We start from the raw sequence: 19,717 nt of genomic DNA, 5'->3' as shown, positions 1-19,717 counted from the left end.
TGCAAATATCTGGACCACTGGATACTACCAAAGAGATGCTCCGTTGTCATCTCATTGTTATCTAGGTATGTGCAGACTAGATCTGGTTGCTCTGAGTAAAGCATTCTTTTCCTTTCAACCTTTTTCTCAGGTCAGCATGATTTTTGCACTTGCCTTGAAAAGAAATGTATTTTGTGCTTCAACATTTAACTTTAACCTTAGTTTAATCTGGGTCACAAACTTGTTTTTTAAGTTTAAGTTTGGTCCAGTGGACCATAATCTTGCTGCCCTTCAGTACTTCCTAAACTGACTTCCTCAGTTTGCTGAGTACACATCTTTGACAACTGGTTATTTTCATTATATTTTAGGGCACATCATTCCTTGACTCTGAAGGAATCACGAACTGTGAACATCCAGCTGAAGGATTCTTTGCAATGCTGTTTGTATATTAAACAAAAGAAAACCAAAACTTTACGATATTTGCAGTTTTATACGATAAGTGATTAAATATCATATTGTAATGTGTTATCTAGGCGTGAAGTTATGAAGAATCTGAATAATGTGTCTGAATTCATCCTCTTGGGACTTACTCAGGATCAAGAATTACAGAAAGTCTATTTTGGTCTGTTTTTGATCTTCTATGTGGCAATTCTGCTGGGGAATTTCCTGATCATTGTCACAATTAAGAGCAGTCACCATCTGATTTCTCCCATGTATTTCTTTCTCAGTTACCTTTCTTTTGTAGACATCTGTTATTCCTCAGTCACTGCTCCTAGACTGATAGCTGACTTCCTGGTTAAAAAGAAAACCATCTCTTTTGTTGCCTGCATGGAACAACTCTTTGTAGTCCACTTTTTTGGCTGTACTGAAATTTTCCTTCTCACAGTGATGGCATACGATCGATACATTGCGATCTGCAAGCCTCTCCATTATACCGTTATTATGAAGAAGAGTGTCTGCAGTTGGATGGTGGTTCTCTCATGGCTGGGTGGGTTTGTACATTCAATGGTACAGACACTCCTCACCATACAGCTACCCTTCTGTGGTCCTAATGAGATTGATCACTATTTTTGTGATGTCCACCCTTTACTGAAATTGGCCTGCACTGATACCTACACAGTTGGACTCATTGTCATTGCCAATACTGGCATGATTTCCCTCAGTTCTTTTCTCGTGTTGACTATTTCTTATATTGTTATCCTAATCACATTGAGGACTCGTTCTTCCGAAGGACGTCTCAAGGCTCTTTCAACCTGTGCCTCCCACATCACGGTCGTGATTTTGTTTTTTGGCCCCTGCATCTTCCTTTACATGAGGCCTTCAACCACGTTCTCAGAGGACAAAAGTGTGGCTGTTTTCTATACTATTATCACTCCTATGCTCAATCCATTAATTTACACCTTGAGAAATGAAGAGGTAAAAAATGCCATGAGAAAATTATGGAGCAAAAATTTGGGGTAGAAAATTAAAGGTGGATTTAAAAATATAAAACCTTGGTATAATCACATGTCATATTAATGGTGGAGAAAAGTGGATTCATGTTAGTACTGGGCCTGTTGGAAGGGGGAGTTTTCCATCTTTAGCAAAGAGTAATTTGGGGAAATAAATTAGAATTAGATTTAAAAACAAAACCCTGATAATGTAATCATATTTATATTATTGATAGAGAAGGATATAGTAGCATCTATACTGGAGCCTATTGTACAAGGAAACCTTCCGTCTTTAGCAAGATTTCAGTACATCCTCTCCCCTTGTAATAATGAGTATAAAAATGATTTCTAATCAGGATGCTTTAAATTTTGTTACCATGTATAAAAGATTCCCCTCCCCCCCCAAGATTTAGGGCTGGGGACTGAAGATTTTATCTCTCCTCCTGACATACAGTGACAATAGTAATGACTACATTTGAAGATGTAATATTTAGTTAAAAATAATTGAATTGACATGATCTAATATGGTTCGCTGTGTTTCTGGAAGGGTAATTTATTCTTCCTCCTGCTGCAATAGTTCTATTCTGATAATTCAAGGAGAACTAGTTTTGTGTATTAACTACCTAGAGGTACCAAGAAGCTTTATAAGTTTATTCTTTGTATAGTCACAATTGAATGCATCTTGTATTTAGAATTACTTGCATCTGATGAAATTCAAGTGCAAAATAAATAAATAAATAAATAAATAAATAAATAAATAAATAAAAAAAAACAGACAGCTTGCCTGACTATAGGGAGAAATGCAAAGATCATGGCTGAATTTTGTGGCTAGTATGTCTGTGGACTGTGTTCTCAAGCTGTGGGAGGAACACTAAGAATGAGTACACTTGCCTTTCTCTTTTACTGATATTCTCACTTTGCAAAAGTAAAGGAAAATGTCTATTTATGTTTGGGAAATTGGACATTTTAAAAAAAAGATGATTTCTCTATGTTACTTTAGAGATGAGATAGTGGCGGGCAGTATTTTCTTCTTACCCATAATTTAAATATCTGCGGGGGGGGGCAGCAAATAATAACATGTGTGTGTTATGTGCCTCATAAAATGTTAGGATGCAAGTGCATAACTGTGACATTGGTGTGATGACATTGAACATATGCTGTTATTTTCCCGTCCTTGGCTTTGCTGTGGACACCACTCCCTATCACCTACACTCTTTTTTGGCTTTTTTTCTGGTTGTGCTGCTTTTCATATTTTAGGTAGATTTAGTACAGAAGCAGAAAGGTGGCAAGGAGGAACTCAGAAAATGTTGTAGAAAATGTAGAGGCTTATTAACTGCCAACTGTGTTTCTGAAAACTTGTGTTAGCACGTGAAATGAGAAACCCATAGTCACCTACCTTCTGGTGGTGGGGCTAAAGATCAAATGTTGAGGAAGGGAACTGAAGCCACTGTCAGTAGTAGGACACTAGCAGGAACAGTGTGGTTCCTGGACAGATCAAGACCTATGGCAGTGAGCTAGACCAGAGGCATGAAGGGACAGCCCAGAGGAACCTCTGACCTAGGAGGGAGGCATGGAGAGAACAGTGGCTTACACTAGCAATCTGTTCAACAAAGCATCTAGTATAAATCCAACCTTTGCCCAATGTTTATGAATAATGCCAGGGCAGAGAACTTGGCTACTGGGAGAGATTTGGAGAAGAATGCCAGCAAAGTAGAAAGGGAAGCCTAGCCCAAATTGCGGTTCAGTGCCTTTTCAAAGGATATTGAGTTTGCATTATTTTTTAATTTTAATTTTCTTTTTCTTTTTTCTTCCTTTTTACACTTGTTATTTTTCTTTTTATTCTTTTATTTTTCCTAGCTTGTATTAGTTTTTATCTTTTTAATGTAATGTAATGTAATGTAATGTAATGTAATGTAATGCAATGTCTAATGAAAGTACCATTAAAAAAAGGATTTCTGAAGACAGCTTCCACATAAGTTATTCATGGATGTCAAGCAACTTTAGGGTGCAGTGCAGAAAAGTCCAGCTTTCTAATTGTGAAGTCTGAGAGGGTTCCTTGTTTACTGCTGACACTGTCATGTACCCACGAAGCTTCTATTGACAATTTCTGCACAGATCACTGTCTTTCTGCTATCAAGAATGTTCATGCAGAATAACCCTTAGTCTTGGATTATCACAGAGCAGAGCCAAGAGAGGTCAAGTCCCTTGATATCTGAGCAGAACCTCAATAAATCTTTAAACAAAAACAAGTCTCCATATAGCCCAAACTGGAAAGTGGAGAAAGAAATTAAAGTCCAAGGAGAGGGCAGACATGTCAGGGAAGTTGCTAATTGTCTCCTCCCTTCCTTTTTGTGGGGCGTCTTTTCCTTCCTTATCTTTGTGCTCTGTGCCACCAAATCCTTTACATCTACAAAGGGTGAAACGTGGGGAAGATAGTAGGAGAGAATAAACCCTTGGTTAACATAGGAACAAGGGAACAAATTTGACTTTTATTAAATAACTTAAACAATGGGTTTTAAAATAGATCCACTTAGTTCTAGAAAGTATCTGAATAATAACTTCCTACGGCAGTGGGAAGATTGGTTTGAAGCCAGGGGGCTAAGAATCACTGGATTAATTCAATCGAACTGCCTTTTGACATTAAATGTAAGAATGCTAAATATTAGATCCTTTAGAAACAAATCAAAATGACAACTACTGTATGAGCAGGGAGAAATGAAGTGGGATATGATTGGCTGTGTGAAATTTGACATAAAGAAGAGGGACTGCTGGACACCAAGCATGGCCACCTGCATGCAGAACCAACAGATGTAACCTGAGGACACTGAAGCTCTGCTCTCTCACACCCTCTTCCAAACCACTTAGAGACCCTCTTGTCCTCCTGTCTCTCATCCAAGAAGGAATGAATGGCTCTGACCCCTTCCAACACCTTCCATCCAAACCACCTAACATCAAGAACTCCAGTTTAACCAATCCAAGCATAGCTTTTCATCAATCCTTGGACACATAAACAACATAAAACAGGGGTTGCTACAACCCATCAATATAGCAGTCATAGGAGACCTGTCTAGCATAATTTCAGATTCAGAAAACAGAATGAGAAGAAAGATGACAAAGAAGGGGCAAAACGCCCATTGTTCCACGTGGTAGGGCACACAGCAGCTGCAGGACACAGGTCAGCTCCCTCCCAGAGCCACAGACCTGCCCCTGCTCCTATTTCTGCCTCAAGCTGGAAGCCAAAAAATCTGTGTCACACTGAGGATGGGCTTTCCATGGCTGCTGTTGCCACTGGAGCTCATAGAAAGCTGGGTGGCTTGAGCAGACCCCACCATGAGGCAAGTGCTGGCATCACGGCCAGCACAGAAGACACAGCCAGATCCACTGTTGGCAAGATCTCTCTTCCAGCTTGGTGTTCCTCCAGTGGAATCAGCGTGCAGATAACCAGCTTATCAGTCAACATCTGATCAGTGGTGCTGTTCCATCTGCTGCACCACAACTGGAATGCTGAGAAGCCTCCACCGGCCGCCTGACTGGGAAACAATTAAAGGAAATAATTAGTGCCATGAGATATAAGGAAGTTAAAAACCTGTGTGCCAGAAATCTTGGTCCATAACTAGAAGTTGGAAACAGGTGGGATAAAAACTTCTGGTGGAGGGAAGTTCAATTAGATGAGAAGGAAGACAGAAGGCAACTGGTGTTAGACAGCTTTGGGCCAATGAGGTACATTTGAATTAGGGACCTCAGACAAGCCAGGTATTGTGCCAATGACTAAAGAAGCAGAAGCAAACCTCAGAAATGTTAGGAAAGATGTAAAAGGCCATGGAGGTGCAAGATGAACATGGGAAGGCTGGATGTGCAGGGGAGGAGAAAGGAAAGGAGCAGAGGTTTAGCCTGCTACACACTCTAGTTGTTTCCTTAGGCACTTTACATGGAAGGGAGAGAATCTGTCTACGGAAATAAGTGCCTGGAAGGGAATGACTATTACCTCAGTTCACGAACGCTTCTGTTCACGACCAATTTGGTTCACGAACAGCAGCATTCGCAAATTTTTGCTTCCGTTCGTGAACTCCGCATCAGGTGACGAACATGACCCGCAGCCATCTTCCCTGCTCTGACACGTGGTCATGGCTTCCTCTAGGCAAGATTGTGGTCGCAGACAGACACTTACTGTGAAGCTTTTTGGTGTGCTTTTTAGCACATACAGTACATCCAGCATGGCTCCAAAGAAAGTGCAGAGCAAGCATGGTGGTAAAAAGAAAGTGGTGGTAATGAAGTGGTGGCAGAGTGGTAATGAAGGTGACAAGAATGTGCAGAATGGTAATGAAGGTGACAAGAATGTGCAGAGCAATAATGAAGGTAACAAGTGTGATGGAATGGAATTATGAAGGCCAGGCTCAGAGAGATAAACATTTTCTTAGCTCCCCAGAAGAGCGTGGGAGGAACAAGAGGATGAGACTGCCACCTCCCTGAGGAATTCACACTGTTGTGGCTGGCTGACTTTGGGAGCTGGGGTTTCAGTCTGGGAAGATTCTTGCTAGAGGTTGTAGCTAATAAACGTAGCTGGACTGAATTGGCATTGTCTCTTGGAGTTCCTTGGGCTAGGCCTGACATCAATCATATTCAGTCCAGTTATGTTTATTAGCTACAATCTTTAGCAAGAATCTTCCCAGACTGAAACCCCAGCTCCCAAAGTCAGCCAGCCACAACAGTGTGAATTCCTCAGGGAGGTGGCAGTCTCATCCTCTTGTTCCTCCCACGCTCTTCTGGGGAGCTAAGAAAATGTTTATCTCTCTGAGCCTGGCCTTCATAATTCCATTCCATCACACAAGAAAGTGCAGAGCAAGAATGGTAAGAAGAAGGTTTTGAAGAAAATAACCATTGAATTGAAGAAGGAAATTGTAGAAAACATGAGCGTGGTATTCGTGTGACTGATCTGGCCTCAGAGTACAAGATGGCGAAGTCAACAATCTCGACTATTTTGAAGAATAAAGATGCCATCAAAGGAGCTGATGTGGCAAAAGGAGTAATGATGTTAACCAAGCAGAGGACACAAGTGCTGGAAGAGGTGGAAAAACTTTTGTTAGTGTGGTTGAATGAAACAGCTGGCAGGTGATAGCGTTAGTGAAGCTATGATCTATGAAAAAGCCAGGAAATTGCACAGTGATTTACTGCAAAAAAACCCCTCTACAAGTGCAACAAGTGAAGAATTTAAAGCCAGCAGAGGCTGGTTTGAAAAATTCTGCAAGAGAAGTGGCATCCACAGTGTGACAAGACATGGTGAGGCTTCCCGTTCTGACAAGGCAGCTGCAGAAGCCTACAAGAAAGAATTCGCGGAATTCATGAAGGCAGAAGGATACATCGCTCAACAACTATTCTGCTGCGATGAAACAGGGCTCTTCTGGAAGAAGATGCCAAACAGAACCTATATCACGCAGGAGGAAAAGGCACTGCCAGGGCACAAGCCCATGAAGGACAGATTGAGCCTTTTGCTGTGTGCGAACACAAGCGGTGAGCTGAAGATTAAGCCACTACTGGTGTACCATTCCCAGACCCCTCGTGCATTCAAGGAACACAATGTGAACAAGGCCAGACTGCCTGTTATGTGGAGGGCCAATGCGAATGCTTGGGTCACAAGGCAATTGTTCATGGAATGGCTGCATGAGGTGTTCGCACCCATCATTAAAAAATATCTTTCTGACAACCAACTGTCTGAAAGGTGCCTTCTTCTGATGAACAATGCCCCGGCACACCCTCCAGGCTTGGTGGATGATATGGACGCTGAGTATGACTTTATAAAGGTCAAGTTCCTCCCCCGCAACACCACACCTCTTCTGCAGCCCATGGACCAGCAAGTGATCTGCAACTTCAAGAAGCTGTACACAAAGGCACTCTTCACCAGGTGTTTTAATGTCACTGAATAGACGTCCTTGACTCTGAAAGAATTCTGGAAGAAACATTTCAATGTCCTCCACTGCATCAACCTCATTGACAAAGCCTGGGAAGATGTCACGTACCGGACCTTAAACTCAGCCTGGAGGAAACTGTGGCCAGAATGTATCACTGAATGTGACTTTGAAGGGTCTGAGATAGAGATGGTGGAGGAGATTGTGTCCATGTGCAGAGTATGGGTCTGGGCATCGATGGTGCAGACATAGAGAAGCTTGTTGAGGACCATAAGGAGGATCTGACCACGGAAGAACTTGCTGAGCTCCAGAGTGAGCAGCAGAAAGCGCTTGTTGAGGAGCATTCCACTGAGGAAGAGGAAGACAGGGAGGAGGTTAGCAGTGATGTGATAAAATCCATTATGGAAAAATGGAATGAGTGCCAGGATTTCTTTGAGAAGCACCACCCCAACATAATTGTAATGAACAGAGTGTTGAATCTGATGAATGATAACATGGTCTCTCATTTCTGGAGGGTTATGCAGCGCAGGAAAGAACAAGTGACTTTAGACAGACTTTTCCCCAGAACTGAGCCTGCAGCTAAGAGACAAAGAAGAGAGGAAACCCCTGAACGAGATCTCCCCTATGTCCTTTTGGAGGGGGATTCTCCTTCCAAACAATAACCGCCTCCCCACCCTCCTTCCTGTCCTCCATGCCAGAAGTCGCCTCAAGCAAGGTTAGTGTTCTCTCTCTTCATACTGTACTGTACTGTACTTTGTTTCATATTTTTGTGGTTAAAAAAAAATACATATGGTTCAGAATGGATTAACCTTATTTACAAGGAACCTTATGGGAAAATTTGATTTGGTTGGCGACCAAAATCAGTTGGCGACCACGTTTGTAGGGGTCAGAATGGATTAACCTTATTTACATTGAACCTTATGGGCAAATTTGATTCGGTTCGCGACCAGAATGTGGAACGAATTAAGTTCGTGAACCGAGGTACCACTGTACTAGTTCGATAATTACAGTATCATTCTGAAAAATGGCTGGTGTGTTCCTTTAAACAGAAGCAATCCATTTATATGGAATAAAGTAAAGGAGTGCACTGAATCAATTCTGCTATCTACACTTGCAGAGATAAAAGAAATCATTTTCGTTTTCTTATATTCTTAATTCAAACATTAAAAACATTTGGAATTTGCAAACATGTAGCCGAGGTGACAGTACGTTATACGTCATCTGTAGCATTTTATATTTCATGTAGGATGAGTCATTTATCTGAAAACATCCCCCATGAAATAATATTCCATGTCAAATTTATTGTAGGCTTCATTAAATTATCACAAGTTTAACATAAAATATTACTGATCAAGGAAGAATGAACATATTTTATATTCCTATGGGGACTAGTGAAAAAATAGTTTGGTGTTTGCACAATTCATGGAGGAATTGCCTGATATTCAAATGATTTTCTACTTAAGGAGAAAAACATTTCACTGCGCACTTCTTCCCTTTCTGAGCAAAGCAGCCTTTATAACCTCAGGGTCCCAAGATCTTATGCTAGATGCTAAAACACCTTATTGCTGCACTAGTGGGAGAGCATCCAGCGTCAGTTAAGGCGATGAATTCTCACAAGAGGTAAATCTTATAATTTTTTATAATTTTTAGTTTGGGTTGGAGATCATTTGTCAATTAAAACAATAAAGGGTTCTAAGCTACTTCTGCATTTGGCCAAGAAGTCCAGCTGAATACTCAAATGCCTAAAAATAGTAAATGTAAAGCATTGCAATAATTTTCTTTGAGGTATCTTAGACCTAGCATTACTTTCTAAAACAGGGTTCCTCAACCTTGGCAACTTTAAGATGGGTGGACTTCAACTCCCAGAATTCCCCAGCCAGCCTTGTTCTAAAACATTCTGGTAAGGAGTTAACAACTGAATTACAATATTGATATATTTTTCAAGATTTGTGGTTGCAAACCCAATTCAAACATGTTTGTTTTTATAGGTCCAGACAAAAAAGAATATGCAAAGAAAAACCTTGTAATCTTTTATTTTTGCTGTATTCTCTTTATTTATTGTCTTTCTACCTCATTTTCCCTCCAAGGGACTCAATGGGTGAGGAGAAGGATTTATTTATTTCTTCTTTTTCAAAGGAAGTGATGCTCAAGGAGAATATCAATGATAAAATACAAGTCAAAATACGAACTTGTATTTCAGCTAGTATGATAGAAACACAATTAACTTTCAATTGTGTCTTTCAGTTAACATCTCTAACTTCTACTTCAAGAAGTTGCTTTTGTGGAGAAAAATTGGAGTGTCTTGCCATACAGCTTTTTGCTCTGGAAGGACAAATAGGGGACAAACAATTTTAAAGAAGAGCATTTAAAGCATATGAGCAAACTTAAAAGTAAATGATATGTACTAGTTACTCTTGGGATAAGAGTGATAGCGTGAGTGAGCTTCAAAATTAAGTTACGATGTGAACTTGTCTGTCAAGTCCAGGGAACCCTGAGTAGAAGCCTCTTTCAGATCTTTTGGCTCAAGGCAGGAAGGTTGGGGCCTGCATATTATTTCCCAGGAGTTTGCAGCTACTTAGGTTGCTTCATAATAATGAGTAAAATCAGGTTATGCTCAAATCTGCATGGCCCTAAACGATTGCTCAAAGCAGGTTAAGTAGTGGAGTACAGGTAGTCCCCAGTTTAAGAAGGAGTTCCGTTCCCAAGGTATGTGCTAAAGTCAAATTTGTATGTAAGCTGGAACAGTATTATTGTATAATACTGTGTAAGTAATATTGTGTAATTAACTCAAACCATTGTGTATTTAACTTGAATCATTGTGTATTTAATTCGAATTTTACTACAACAGGCTCTGTTCTTAACTATGGGCCATCCTTAAACTGGGTGTTCTTAACCTGGGGACTACTTGTATTAAAGTAAGGACTGCAAAGATTTTGTTTAAATATAAGGAAAAACCTTCCTGATGGTAAGAACAGTGGAATACTCCAGCTATGGAAGTTGTGAGTTCTCCATCTCTGGAAGCTTTTAAGAAGAGGCTGGACCTCTCACGGATGGCTTAAGGGAATTTCCTGCATATTGCAGCGGGCCGGCCTGGGTGGTCTTTGTGGTCCTTTCCAACTTTATAGTTCTGTGATTCCATGAGGATGTATGGACAATGGGCTTTCTTTAATTTCTACTTGTTCATATTTTTCTCTGTCTATAATTGCAAGTAGGTTACCATGTTAGTCTTACAGTGTCCTACACATTCTCCTCACAAGGACAAATAATTAGCAATTACCATATGCATTACAGATCATATGAGAGGATAGTGTCTGTCATTCATTGCAAACTTATTTAGATATGGTACATGTACATTGGTTAGTCTTTTGTTTCCTTCCTTCCCTATTGCAAACAGCTGATATTTGCATGTAAGTAAAATTTGTAGCATCCAGATTAACTCAGTTGGATTGAGTGTCCTTAGCATGCAAACATGCAAATTCTTCTCATTGTGAATTAATTACAGAGTCCATTCCTTATAGGCAGGAAGCTGCTCTTTCCTTCAGAAACAATTAACCATTAATTCCTGTGCCTTCCAGGAATTTCAGGATTTCACATCTTGGAACAACTAAAACCATCCCCCAGAAGCTCTCAGACACATCCAGTTCTTTATTCTAGGGGAGTCATAAAATGATAACTTGCTAAGCAAACCAGTTCCTTCCCAGCCAAAAAAAAAAAAAAAAAAAGTTTTTTCAGGAAACGATGGAGATAAATAGCACCACTGTGACAGAATTCATTCTGCAAGGATTTACAGAGTACCCAAAGCTACAGAACAGCCTCTTTCTGTTATTTCTTGTAATCTACCTTTGGACCTTGCTAGGGAATCTGGGGATGGTTGTGCTGATCAGGAGTAGTCCTCAGCTTGAGACTCCTATGTATTTCTTCCTGCAACATTTTTCATTTATGGATGCCTGTATAGCTTCAACTGTTGCTCCCAAGATGCTGCTGAACTTCCTGGCAAAGAGAAAAACCATCACCTATGGTGGCTGCATTGTCCAATTTTTCCTTTTTTGCACTTTTACAGATGTGGAAGCCTTCCTTCTGGCTGCCATGGCAATTGACCGCTATGTGGCTGTTTGCAAACCCTTGTCTTACACAGTTATCATGTCTAGGTCCCTCTGCCTCTGGCTGCTTTGCGGAGCATATGTTGGGGGTGTCCTGAGTTCTCTCATACATACCTGTGCATCTCTAAGTCTCTCTTATTGTGGGAGGAATTCAGTTAACCATTTCTTTTGTGACCTGGCTGCTCTGATGGCCCTTGCCTGTTCAGATACTTCCCTCAATGAGCTGCTGCTCTTCACCTTTGGCATCTTGGTTGAAGGCTTGAACACTGTGACTATTGTTGCCTCCTATGGCTTCATCATCATAGCAGTTGTCAAGATGCAGTCCTTGGGAGGCAGGCTCAAAGCCTTCTCAACCTGTGCTTCCCACTTGACATCCTTTGCTCTTTTCCACGGCACTATCCTCTTTATGTACTTCCGACCCAAATCCAGCTTCTCCATGCACACCGACAAAAACATCTCAGTGTTTTACACTCTGATCATTCCCATGTTGAATCCTCTGATTTACAGTTTGAGAAATGCAGATGTAAAGGAGGCCCTCAAGAGACTGCTAAGGAAGACAATAAACCCTCACTGAAGGTTTTATATTAGATATTTGTTTCCCATCATTCTTCTAAGGTGGTGCACATTGTTGTCTCCACAATAGTGAAGGGAAAAGTGATGGAGGGAAGTTTCAAGACTTGAATAACTGTAGTAATCAACAAAATACATTTACATAAATAGATGATTGTGTTCCAGAGGCTGAAGAAGGGATATAAGGACATAACCATTTAATTTAACATAAATTTGCAAAAGCCTGTTTCAGCTTATGTTGTGGCAAAAGGAAACAAAACATACATTGAGAACCTATTTTGATATATGTCTTCTTTTTGCCCTTCATCTTCAAAGATATCCTGTTCACCAGTTCATAGCTGGTGTTGATTTTTTTTTTAATTAGCTACTGATCCAGGATAATGATTTTTACTAGCTGACTAGTCTTCTTTTTAGGAAATTGGAAGTTTATAAAGTCTAATTTAACAGAATTACATTCCACCAAATGCAAATGAATGTTTGTCATCCCTCAGAATACAAGTGAGATTTTCAAAAGAGAAAATAATAAAAGGAAGAAGAACCTCTTACCTTTGCCTTGTTTCTAGAAAAATCTTGATTCACCAAAGGCTAGAGCTAATATAGATTTATATTAAAAAAGCCCTACACTACTCTACCCACAAAACTGCAGGCTGGTAATAAATGAAGTGTGCAGTATATTAACTTATTAAATTCAGCCCATTTTTGTCAGTCTGGTTGACTGAGCTGAATCATATGAAGGCACAGAGATGGTGATATTCCATTTGCTTTTCCCACGGAAGATATAGATGCTGCTATGGGCAAAAAGAAGAGAAACCTACTGCCTTCGTGTCTTACTTGTGGGCTTTTTGGAAACAGAGAGTTGCTCTAGAAATACTATCCCAGATTTGAGTGGAAGCTGGCAAAGTGTCTTCCAGCCTCTACCCTTTCTCCTCCTCCATGATAAGCTTCCCTTTGTTAAAATGGTGGCTACTCTCCTTTGTCTGGCATTTTGCTGGCCTGCTTTGCAATGCACTCCCTTTTATGCCTGGGATCATTCACTAGGGTTGTTGGCTGCTTCTAATTTAAAAATAGAACTGCAATACCATATTATTCATGAATGTATATAATCTTCATCAATATATTTAGGGATGTCAATATTAAGCTTTAAATATCTCTTTATCCTACAGCTTCAATATATTGGATTTTAATTTGGTGATCAGAATGGCATCATAGCCACTGAAGGATGAAGCAAAGCCAGTGAAAATGCATATTAAGATTTCAAAGGGGGGAGGGGGAAGAAAGGACTGATAAACAGACTGAAATAAAGTATAAACTTATAAGGTTTTGCTACCTGCAAAGTTTTGTATTAATTTCATCAGAAAATGTCTTTATTTCTTTGCAGGGCAGCATTCTGATTATGAAGAATAATATAAATTCAATAATAAACATTTAATGTAATGTTAAACAAATACAGAGAGCATTCCAGCTAAAATTGTTTTTAATAAAGATTGGTCTCATTCCTTTCAATATGGTCCTTAGTCACCCATTGGGGGAGATGGGCGGCATACAAATTTGTAAATAAACAAACAAACAAACAAACAAACAAACAAATAAATAAATATCCTTATCGTGGTGCTCCTCCAGACGTGTTGGACTCTAAATCCCATAAATTGTGAATGGACTGATTCCTCCTTCTGGGTGAGAGCCAGGGGAAGAATTGGGGCTGGGTGAATTGAGAGGAGCCCTCTACCAGCTGGTGGAAGTGGCAGGGAAGGGTGCCTGTGAGTGTTTGTGTGTAAGAATGTGTTGTAGTGTGTGTGAGTATACTGTAGTATGTGGAGAAGTGGTGGCTGGGTACCCTGATGGCACTGAGAGCTGGTAAAACTAAAGTGCCTTGGGGTGCTTGACTTCCCTTTCCAGGGATGGTTGGTGAGGACAATGTGAGGCTCCCGGTCCCTGGTCTTGGGGGACTTGGTGTTGGGGATGAGGCTGCCATTGTGGGGGTGGAGGTGGGCTATAGTATTATGGTGGTGATGGGCATGGGGAGATATGGTGGGAGAAGGGAGTGGGCCGCTCTTGGGGAACATGGAACTGTTGTCTTATACTGGTTTTGTGTTCTAGCTCCTTGGTCTCTACCCCGGTACTCTGTCAGCAGACCTTCAGTGGCCCTGGGCTCCAGCTGCTGCTACTGAATGTCAGGTCGGTCTGTAATAAGGCCTCCCACATTAGTGATTTAATCACTGATGAGAGGGCTGACCTGGCTTGTATTACTGAGACCTGGCTGGGTCCAAAAGGGGAGCAGCTCTTTCAGAAATATGCCCAGCTGGGTTTCGGGTGTGGCATCAGCCAAGACAGGAGGGTGGGTATGGCGATTGTCTTCTGGGAATCTCTTACAGTTTTCAGGGGCACTGCACCATAGGTCCCTGGATGCAAGACCCTGTTCAGTAAGTTGGGCTCTAGACATTAGTCAGGACTGTTGTGGCTGTACCAGCCTCCCTGCTGTGTAGCAACCTTCCTGCCTGAACATCTTGACTCCATTTCTGGGCTGGCAGTGGAGTACCCCAGACTTATGGTATTGGAGGACTTCAACCTGCCTTCCCTAGGAGTGAGGTCTGAGGTGGCTGGGGAGTTCATGGCAACCACAATGGCCATGGGCCTATCCCAGGTCATCCAGAGACTGACATGGGACAGTGGTCACACTCCAGACCTGGTGTTCCTGTTGAAGCAGTGGCTATGTAATCTGTAGCCGGGGGAGCTCTTGTGTCTCCTTGTCAAAGTCAGATTATGCCCTGATTTCCATGTGATTCTCTAGTGCCACTATCCATTGCAGGGAGGCTGGACCCACTAGATTGGTCTGCCCCAGTGACTGATGGACCCAGACAGGTTTCAGAGGGAGCTGGGGGTTGTTCCTGTTGGTCTGCTGCACAGTCCATCCAGAGCTTTGGTTGCTGCTTGGAATAAGGGGGTGGCTGAGGCATTGGATTGGATTGCTCCCATGCAACTCTCCTCTCTTGGGGATTCCATGGTTTACAGAGGAGTTGAGGGAGATGAAATGAGAGAAGAGATGTTTTGAGCATCACTGGTGCTCAACGAAGGACGAACTCTACTGAACATGGGTTAGAGCCGCTATTAAGGCCTACCCTATGGCAGTAAGGGTGGTGAAACAGCCATACTTCTCCACCCTTATTGCATCTGCAGATGTCCACCCTTATTGTGTCTGCAACCCTGTTTTCGGTGACATGAGCCCTCTTGGTAAAGGGGGTTCAGGGAACATTTTGCAGGGGTGTGGGGTAGAATTTGCTCAGTATCTGTCAGACAAAATTGCTTGGATTTGCTCAGGAGATGCCTGGGGAGGAGTCTTGGCTGGTTATCTGGGAATGGTTTGAACCTGTTAGATCTGAGGAAGTGGACAGGGTCCTTCAAAATGTGATGACCTCAGCCACCTGCTCTCTAGATCCATGCCCCTCCTGGCTTGTGAAAGCAGACTGGGGGTTTCATGTGAGTGGGCTCTAGCAATGTTCATTTTTCTTTGAGTGAGGGGGTTGTTCCTTTATCTCTTAAAGAGGCCTTGATTCACCCCCTCCTTAAAAAGCAATAGCTGGATCCCACTATACTGGACAATTTTCATCCAGTATCTAACATCCCCTTTTGGGGGAAGGTGGTTGTGCAACAGCTTCAGAGGGCCTTGGATGAAGTGGATTACCTGGATCCTTTTCAGTCAGGGTTCAGACCCAGGAATGGGATGGAAACAGCATTGGTTGCACTTTTGGATGATTTCTGGCGTGGGCGGGATGGGGGTTGTGCATCCATCCTTGCTGTACTTGACCTCTTGGTGGCTTTCAGTACCATTGCCTATGGTGTCCTTCTGGATTGGCTCAGAGGATTGAGTGTGGGCAGCACGGTGTTGTGCTAGTTTGCCTCCTTTTTCCAAGATTGATTCCAGTCGATAGTGATTGGGGAGCAGAGGTCCTGCCCTTGGCCCCTATGATGTGGGGTGCCCAGGGATGGGTTCTCTCTTCTTTCCTATTCAACATCCTCATGAAGCTGCTAGGTGAGCTGATCCATCACCAATTATATATCTCTGCCCCTGGCAAATTAAGCAATGCTGTGAATATCTTATCCTAGTACCTGGAGGCTGTGCGGGTCTGAATGGGGAACAACAGACTTCAGCTGAGTCCTGGCAGGACTTAGTGGCTTTGGGTTTGGGGGCCTGCCAGTTCTAGGACTATTCTATCTTTGGTGCTGGGTGGGGTTGCACTGTCCCACACCGACCCGGTGTGCAATCTGGGGGTGCTTTGCAAAGGTGCTTTCATGTTGTGTGTCAGTTGCACCCATTCCTGGATTGGGAGACTCTGCTCACAGTCAAACATGCCCTAGTCACTTCCAGATTGGACTACTGTAATGCGCTCTACATGGGACTGCTGTTGAAGTGTATCTGGAAGCTTCAATTGGTGCAGATGTGTGCTCCTAGAAGAGCACATATCACACCTCTGCTCTGTGAGCTGCATTGGCTGCCAGTCTGCTTCTGGGTCCAATTCAAGGTGCTGGTTTTAACCTTTAAAGCCCTTCATGGCATGGGACCGGGTTATCTGCCTCTCTATGATTACATCATCCCATCCCATTAGATCTGGCAGAGAAGGCATGTTGCTGGTACAATCTACTAGGGACCTATATTTGGTGGGTCCCAGGAGGCAGGCCTTCTCTGCCATGGCGCCAGCCTTATGGAACATTCTCCCCCCTGAAGTCCAGTTAGCTCCATCCCTGTTAATGTTCCAGAAGTCCCTCAAGACCTAGTTATGTCACCAGGCCTGGGGGTCCCAGGGAACTGGAGACATTCTTAGACTGCTACACTGTGGTTGATATATTCACTCTTTCCATGTGGTTTGTATATTTTTGTTGTTGTTCAGTCGTTAAGTCGTGTCCGACTCTTCGTGATCCCATGAACCATATCGCGCCAGGCCTTCCTGTCCTTCACTGCCTCCCTGAGTTCGCTCAGTTTCATGCTCATTGCTTCAGTGATGCTATCTAACCTTCTCATCCTCTGCCGTCCTCTTCTCCTTTTGCCTTCAATCTTTCCCAGCATCAGGGTCTTTTCCAAAGAGTCCTCTCTTCGCATTAGGTGACCAAAGTATCTGAGCTTGAGCTTCATTATCAATCCTTCCAATGAGCAATCAGGGTTGATTTCCTTTAAGATTGACTGGTTTGACCTCCTAGCTTGTATACTTTAAATGTTTAATAATACTCTAATTCTTAATAATTATTTTTTATATTTTTGATAATGATTGCTTTTTATATATTTGTTGTTTTATTCGATTGTTGTATGCTGCCCAGAGTTGCTTTTTGCAAGATGGGCAGCTATATAAAGTTAATAAAACAATCAATCAATCAATCAATCAATCAATCAATCAATCAATCTTGAGTAGCATGGTAATAAATTGGATAAGCCTGGCTGTATATATACTTTATTTTTTACTTGAAAGGATGTGGATGTAGCTATTATTAAATTGGCAAAAGTGATAACCATGTCCCAATAAAACATCTGGGTAAAAAGCCAGGGTTACGACACAATAACAACTAGTTATAACTTGATAAATTCAAAACCAACAACAATGTTTAATTTACTGTTATACACACTTACAGTCTTGTGATTTCTACGGTCAATAATTATAAAGGTTTTTGATCCTGGGATTTGTACAGTCCATCATTTTGGTTTAGGACTTCCAGGAACCCTCTTTTGATGGACTGCTTTCAAGCTACCATTATTTATGGTTGAAGATCCTGGGAAATGGCTAATGGGAGAACTAGTGGAAGGGCAAAATTTCTCTGACTAAATTGAAAGAGTGGCCTTCAGCAGGGGTGGAGACTGGTATAGCTGAATTATACTATATGTGAATAGAGTGTTTCTGTCATTGAAATAATATTCAGAAGTATAATAGATCACATCAACAAATTTTGAAAAACAAGAGACTACAACGATATTCTATTTCCCACTGATGTTCTTTCTCCTGGAAGTAGCAGATCTTATAATGAAATTATCCATTAAATTTGTCTAGGATTATTTCCTTTAAAAATCCATATGTTGCCCACTGATTTTGTTGCAGCATCTTTCACCTCCTTATTCTTCAGGCTGTAGATCAGAGGGTTGAGCATGGGGATCACAACTGTGTAGAACAATGAGGCCCACTTGTCTTGATCCATGGAATAGCTGGAGCTGGGCCGAAAGTACATGAAGAGTATTGTCCCGTGGAATATCCCAACAGCTGTCAGGTGAGAGGTGCAGGTGGAAAAAGCTTTGTACCTGCCCTCAGCAGAGCGCATTCTCAGGACTGTACCCAAAATATAAATGTAGGACACAAGAATCATACTAACGCTGGTTGCTTCAACGAAACTAACAGAGATAAATAGCATAATCTCATTAATATATGTGTCAGAACAGGAGAGTATGAGAAGTGGAGGTTCATCACAGAAGAAGTGATTGATAATATTAGAGCTGCAGAAAGACAGTTGGAATGTAGAAGAAGTGTGTATCATTGAATCCAGCAGGCCTGTAAAGTACACAGCAGTGAGCAGTTGCTGGCAGGCCTTTTTAGACATCATGGCTGAATAGAGAAGTGGATTGCAGATGGCCACATATCTATCATAGGCCATCACAGCCAACAAAAAGCACTCTGCGTCTGCAAGCATTTCAAATAGAAAGAGCTGTGTAGCACAGGCACTGTAAGAAATTCTTTTAGTTGCACTTAGTAAGTCAGACAGCATTTTAGGAGCAATGGTTGAGGAACAGCAGAGATCCACGAAGGAGAGGTTGCCCAGGAAGTAATACATGGGTTTGTGGAGTTGGGGTTGAGCACAAATCAGCAGAATCATCCCGAGATTCCCGAACACAGTGATGGCATAAACCGAGAGGAAGACCATAAAAAGAACAAGCTGCATTTTGGGATTGTCTGTGAATCCCTGAAGAATGAATTCGGTAATGACGGATTCATTTCGTTTGTCCATGATCTTTTTCACCGGATGCTGGTTTCAGGATATTAGCTGATTCTGAAATATCTTTCTGATCCCTTGTGAGGGAAAAGAAAATTATCTTATTTAGAGTTTCATCCGTGTTCCTATCTTCATAAAAGAATAATCTGGATTTTTTTATGTGGATTGGGACCAAATGGTTTACACTCTGGATTTAAGATTAATTGGCGTAAATCTAATTTATCTCCTTTAGGGTTGGATGTCTCACTGGAAAGGTGTTCACAGATGGGATTTGTGGTTTTTACTAATTTTATTAAATATTTATGGCTTTATATTCCTAAAAATATTTCATAATTGTTCAGGTTAATATGTCTGTGTTGGAACAAATTATATCAGATCATGATAGATGGTATAAGATACCTTTGACTTGGTGGGATGAAATAATGTAATTAAAATGAATATAATTCCTAAGCTTTTATATATTTTAAGAGCAATGCCTACATTTATTTAAAATTTAAAATAGATAGGCTTTTGAAAAAAATTATTTGGGAAGGTAAAATACCTAGAATATTCCTTTCTAAATTACGTTTGCCTGTGAGAGACGGTGGTTGTAATTTTCTGGATTTTCAGAAATATCATTGGGCTTACATTTTAGTATCAATATTTTATTGCAATTATTATTATTTTCTTTTGACAAATTACCATTATAGGCTAAACTGGAAAGTTATTGTACTTACCCATTTAAATCTTGGCAATTGTTAAGGTACAAAGTTTATTAGGTCTAATTAATGTTTCC

The 19,717-nt window shown here is 41.4% G+C and overlaps 3 protein-coding genes across 3 annotated transcripts; 2 read left to right on the top strand and 1 right to left on the bottom strand.

The window, feature by feature from the left end:
- The first annotated feature begins 522 nt into the window (after nt 1–522).
- Nucleotides 523–1,761, top strand: LOC103056217 (olfactory receptor 4S2-like). Its single transcript, XM_007444902.2, has 2 exons — nt 523–1,423; nt 1,646–1,761. Exons 1-2 carry the CDS (start codon nt 523–525, stop codon nt 1,759–1,761), a joined length of 1,017 nt encoding a protein of 338 aa, XP_007444964.2.
- Nucleotides 1,762–11,050: 9,289 nt separating this feature from the next.
- Nucleotides 11,051–11,986, top strand: LOC103060432 (olfactory receptor 5I1-like). The gene has a single exon (XM_007444981.3). It carries the CDS (start codon nt 11,051–11,053, stop codon nt 11,984–11,986), a length of 936 nt encoding a protein of 311 aa, XP_007445043.3.
- A 198-nt stretch (nt 11,987–12,184) lies between these two features.
- On the bottom strand, nt 12,185–18,957 carry LOC103064983 (olfactory receptor 5AR1-like). The gene is made up of 2 exons (XM_088145125.1): nt 18,070–18,957; nt 12,185–12,214 (listed from the first exon to the last, which is right to left on the bottom strand). Exons 1-2 carry the CDS (start codon nt 18,955–18,957, stop codon nt 12,185–12,187), a joined length of 918 nt encoding a protein of 305 aa, XP_088001251.1.
- Between the last annotated feature and the right edge of the window lie 760 nt (nt 18,958–19,717).

The sequence above is a fragment of the Python bivittatus genome, unplaced genomic scaffold (genome assembly GCF_059951505.1).
Source record: "Python bivittatus isolate LINGU-HERP-01145 unplaced genomic scaffold, Pbiv_v1 ctg000480_np1212, whole genome shotgun sequence".
Classification (NCBI taxonomy): Eukaryota; Metazoa; Chordata; class Lepidosauria; order Squamata; family Pythonidae; genus Python; species Python bivittatus.
This window is presented reverse-complemented; position numbering and strand designations above follow the sequence as displayed.

What these genes read in the sequence shown, in the direction of transcription:
- LOC103064983 (XM_088145125.1), bottom strand. Translation starts at nt 18,957, where the DNA reads ATGGACAAACGAAATGAATCCGTCATTACCGAATTCATTCTTCAGGGA. An exon ending in ACAGCCTGAAGAATAAGGAG is followed by an intron (nt 12,215 to 18,069) that starts GTGAAAGATGCT and finishes CCACAACATAAG; the next exon opens with CTGAAACAGGCTTTTGCAAA.
- LOC103060432 (XM_007444981.3), top strand. Translation starts at nt 11,051, where the DNA reads ATGGAGATAAATAGCACCACTGTGACAGAATTCATTCTGCAAGGATTT.
- LOC103056217 (XM_007444902.2), top strand. Translation starts at nt 523, where the DNA reads ATGAAGAATCTGAATAATGTGTCTGAATTCATCCTCTTGGGACTTACT. An exon ending in TGCCATGAGAAAATTATGGA is followed by an intron (nt 1,424 to 1,645) that starts GCAAAAATTTGG and finishes TATTATTGATAG; the next exon opens with AGAAGGATATAGTAGCATCT.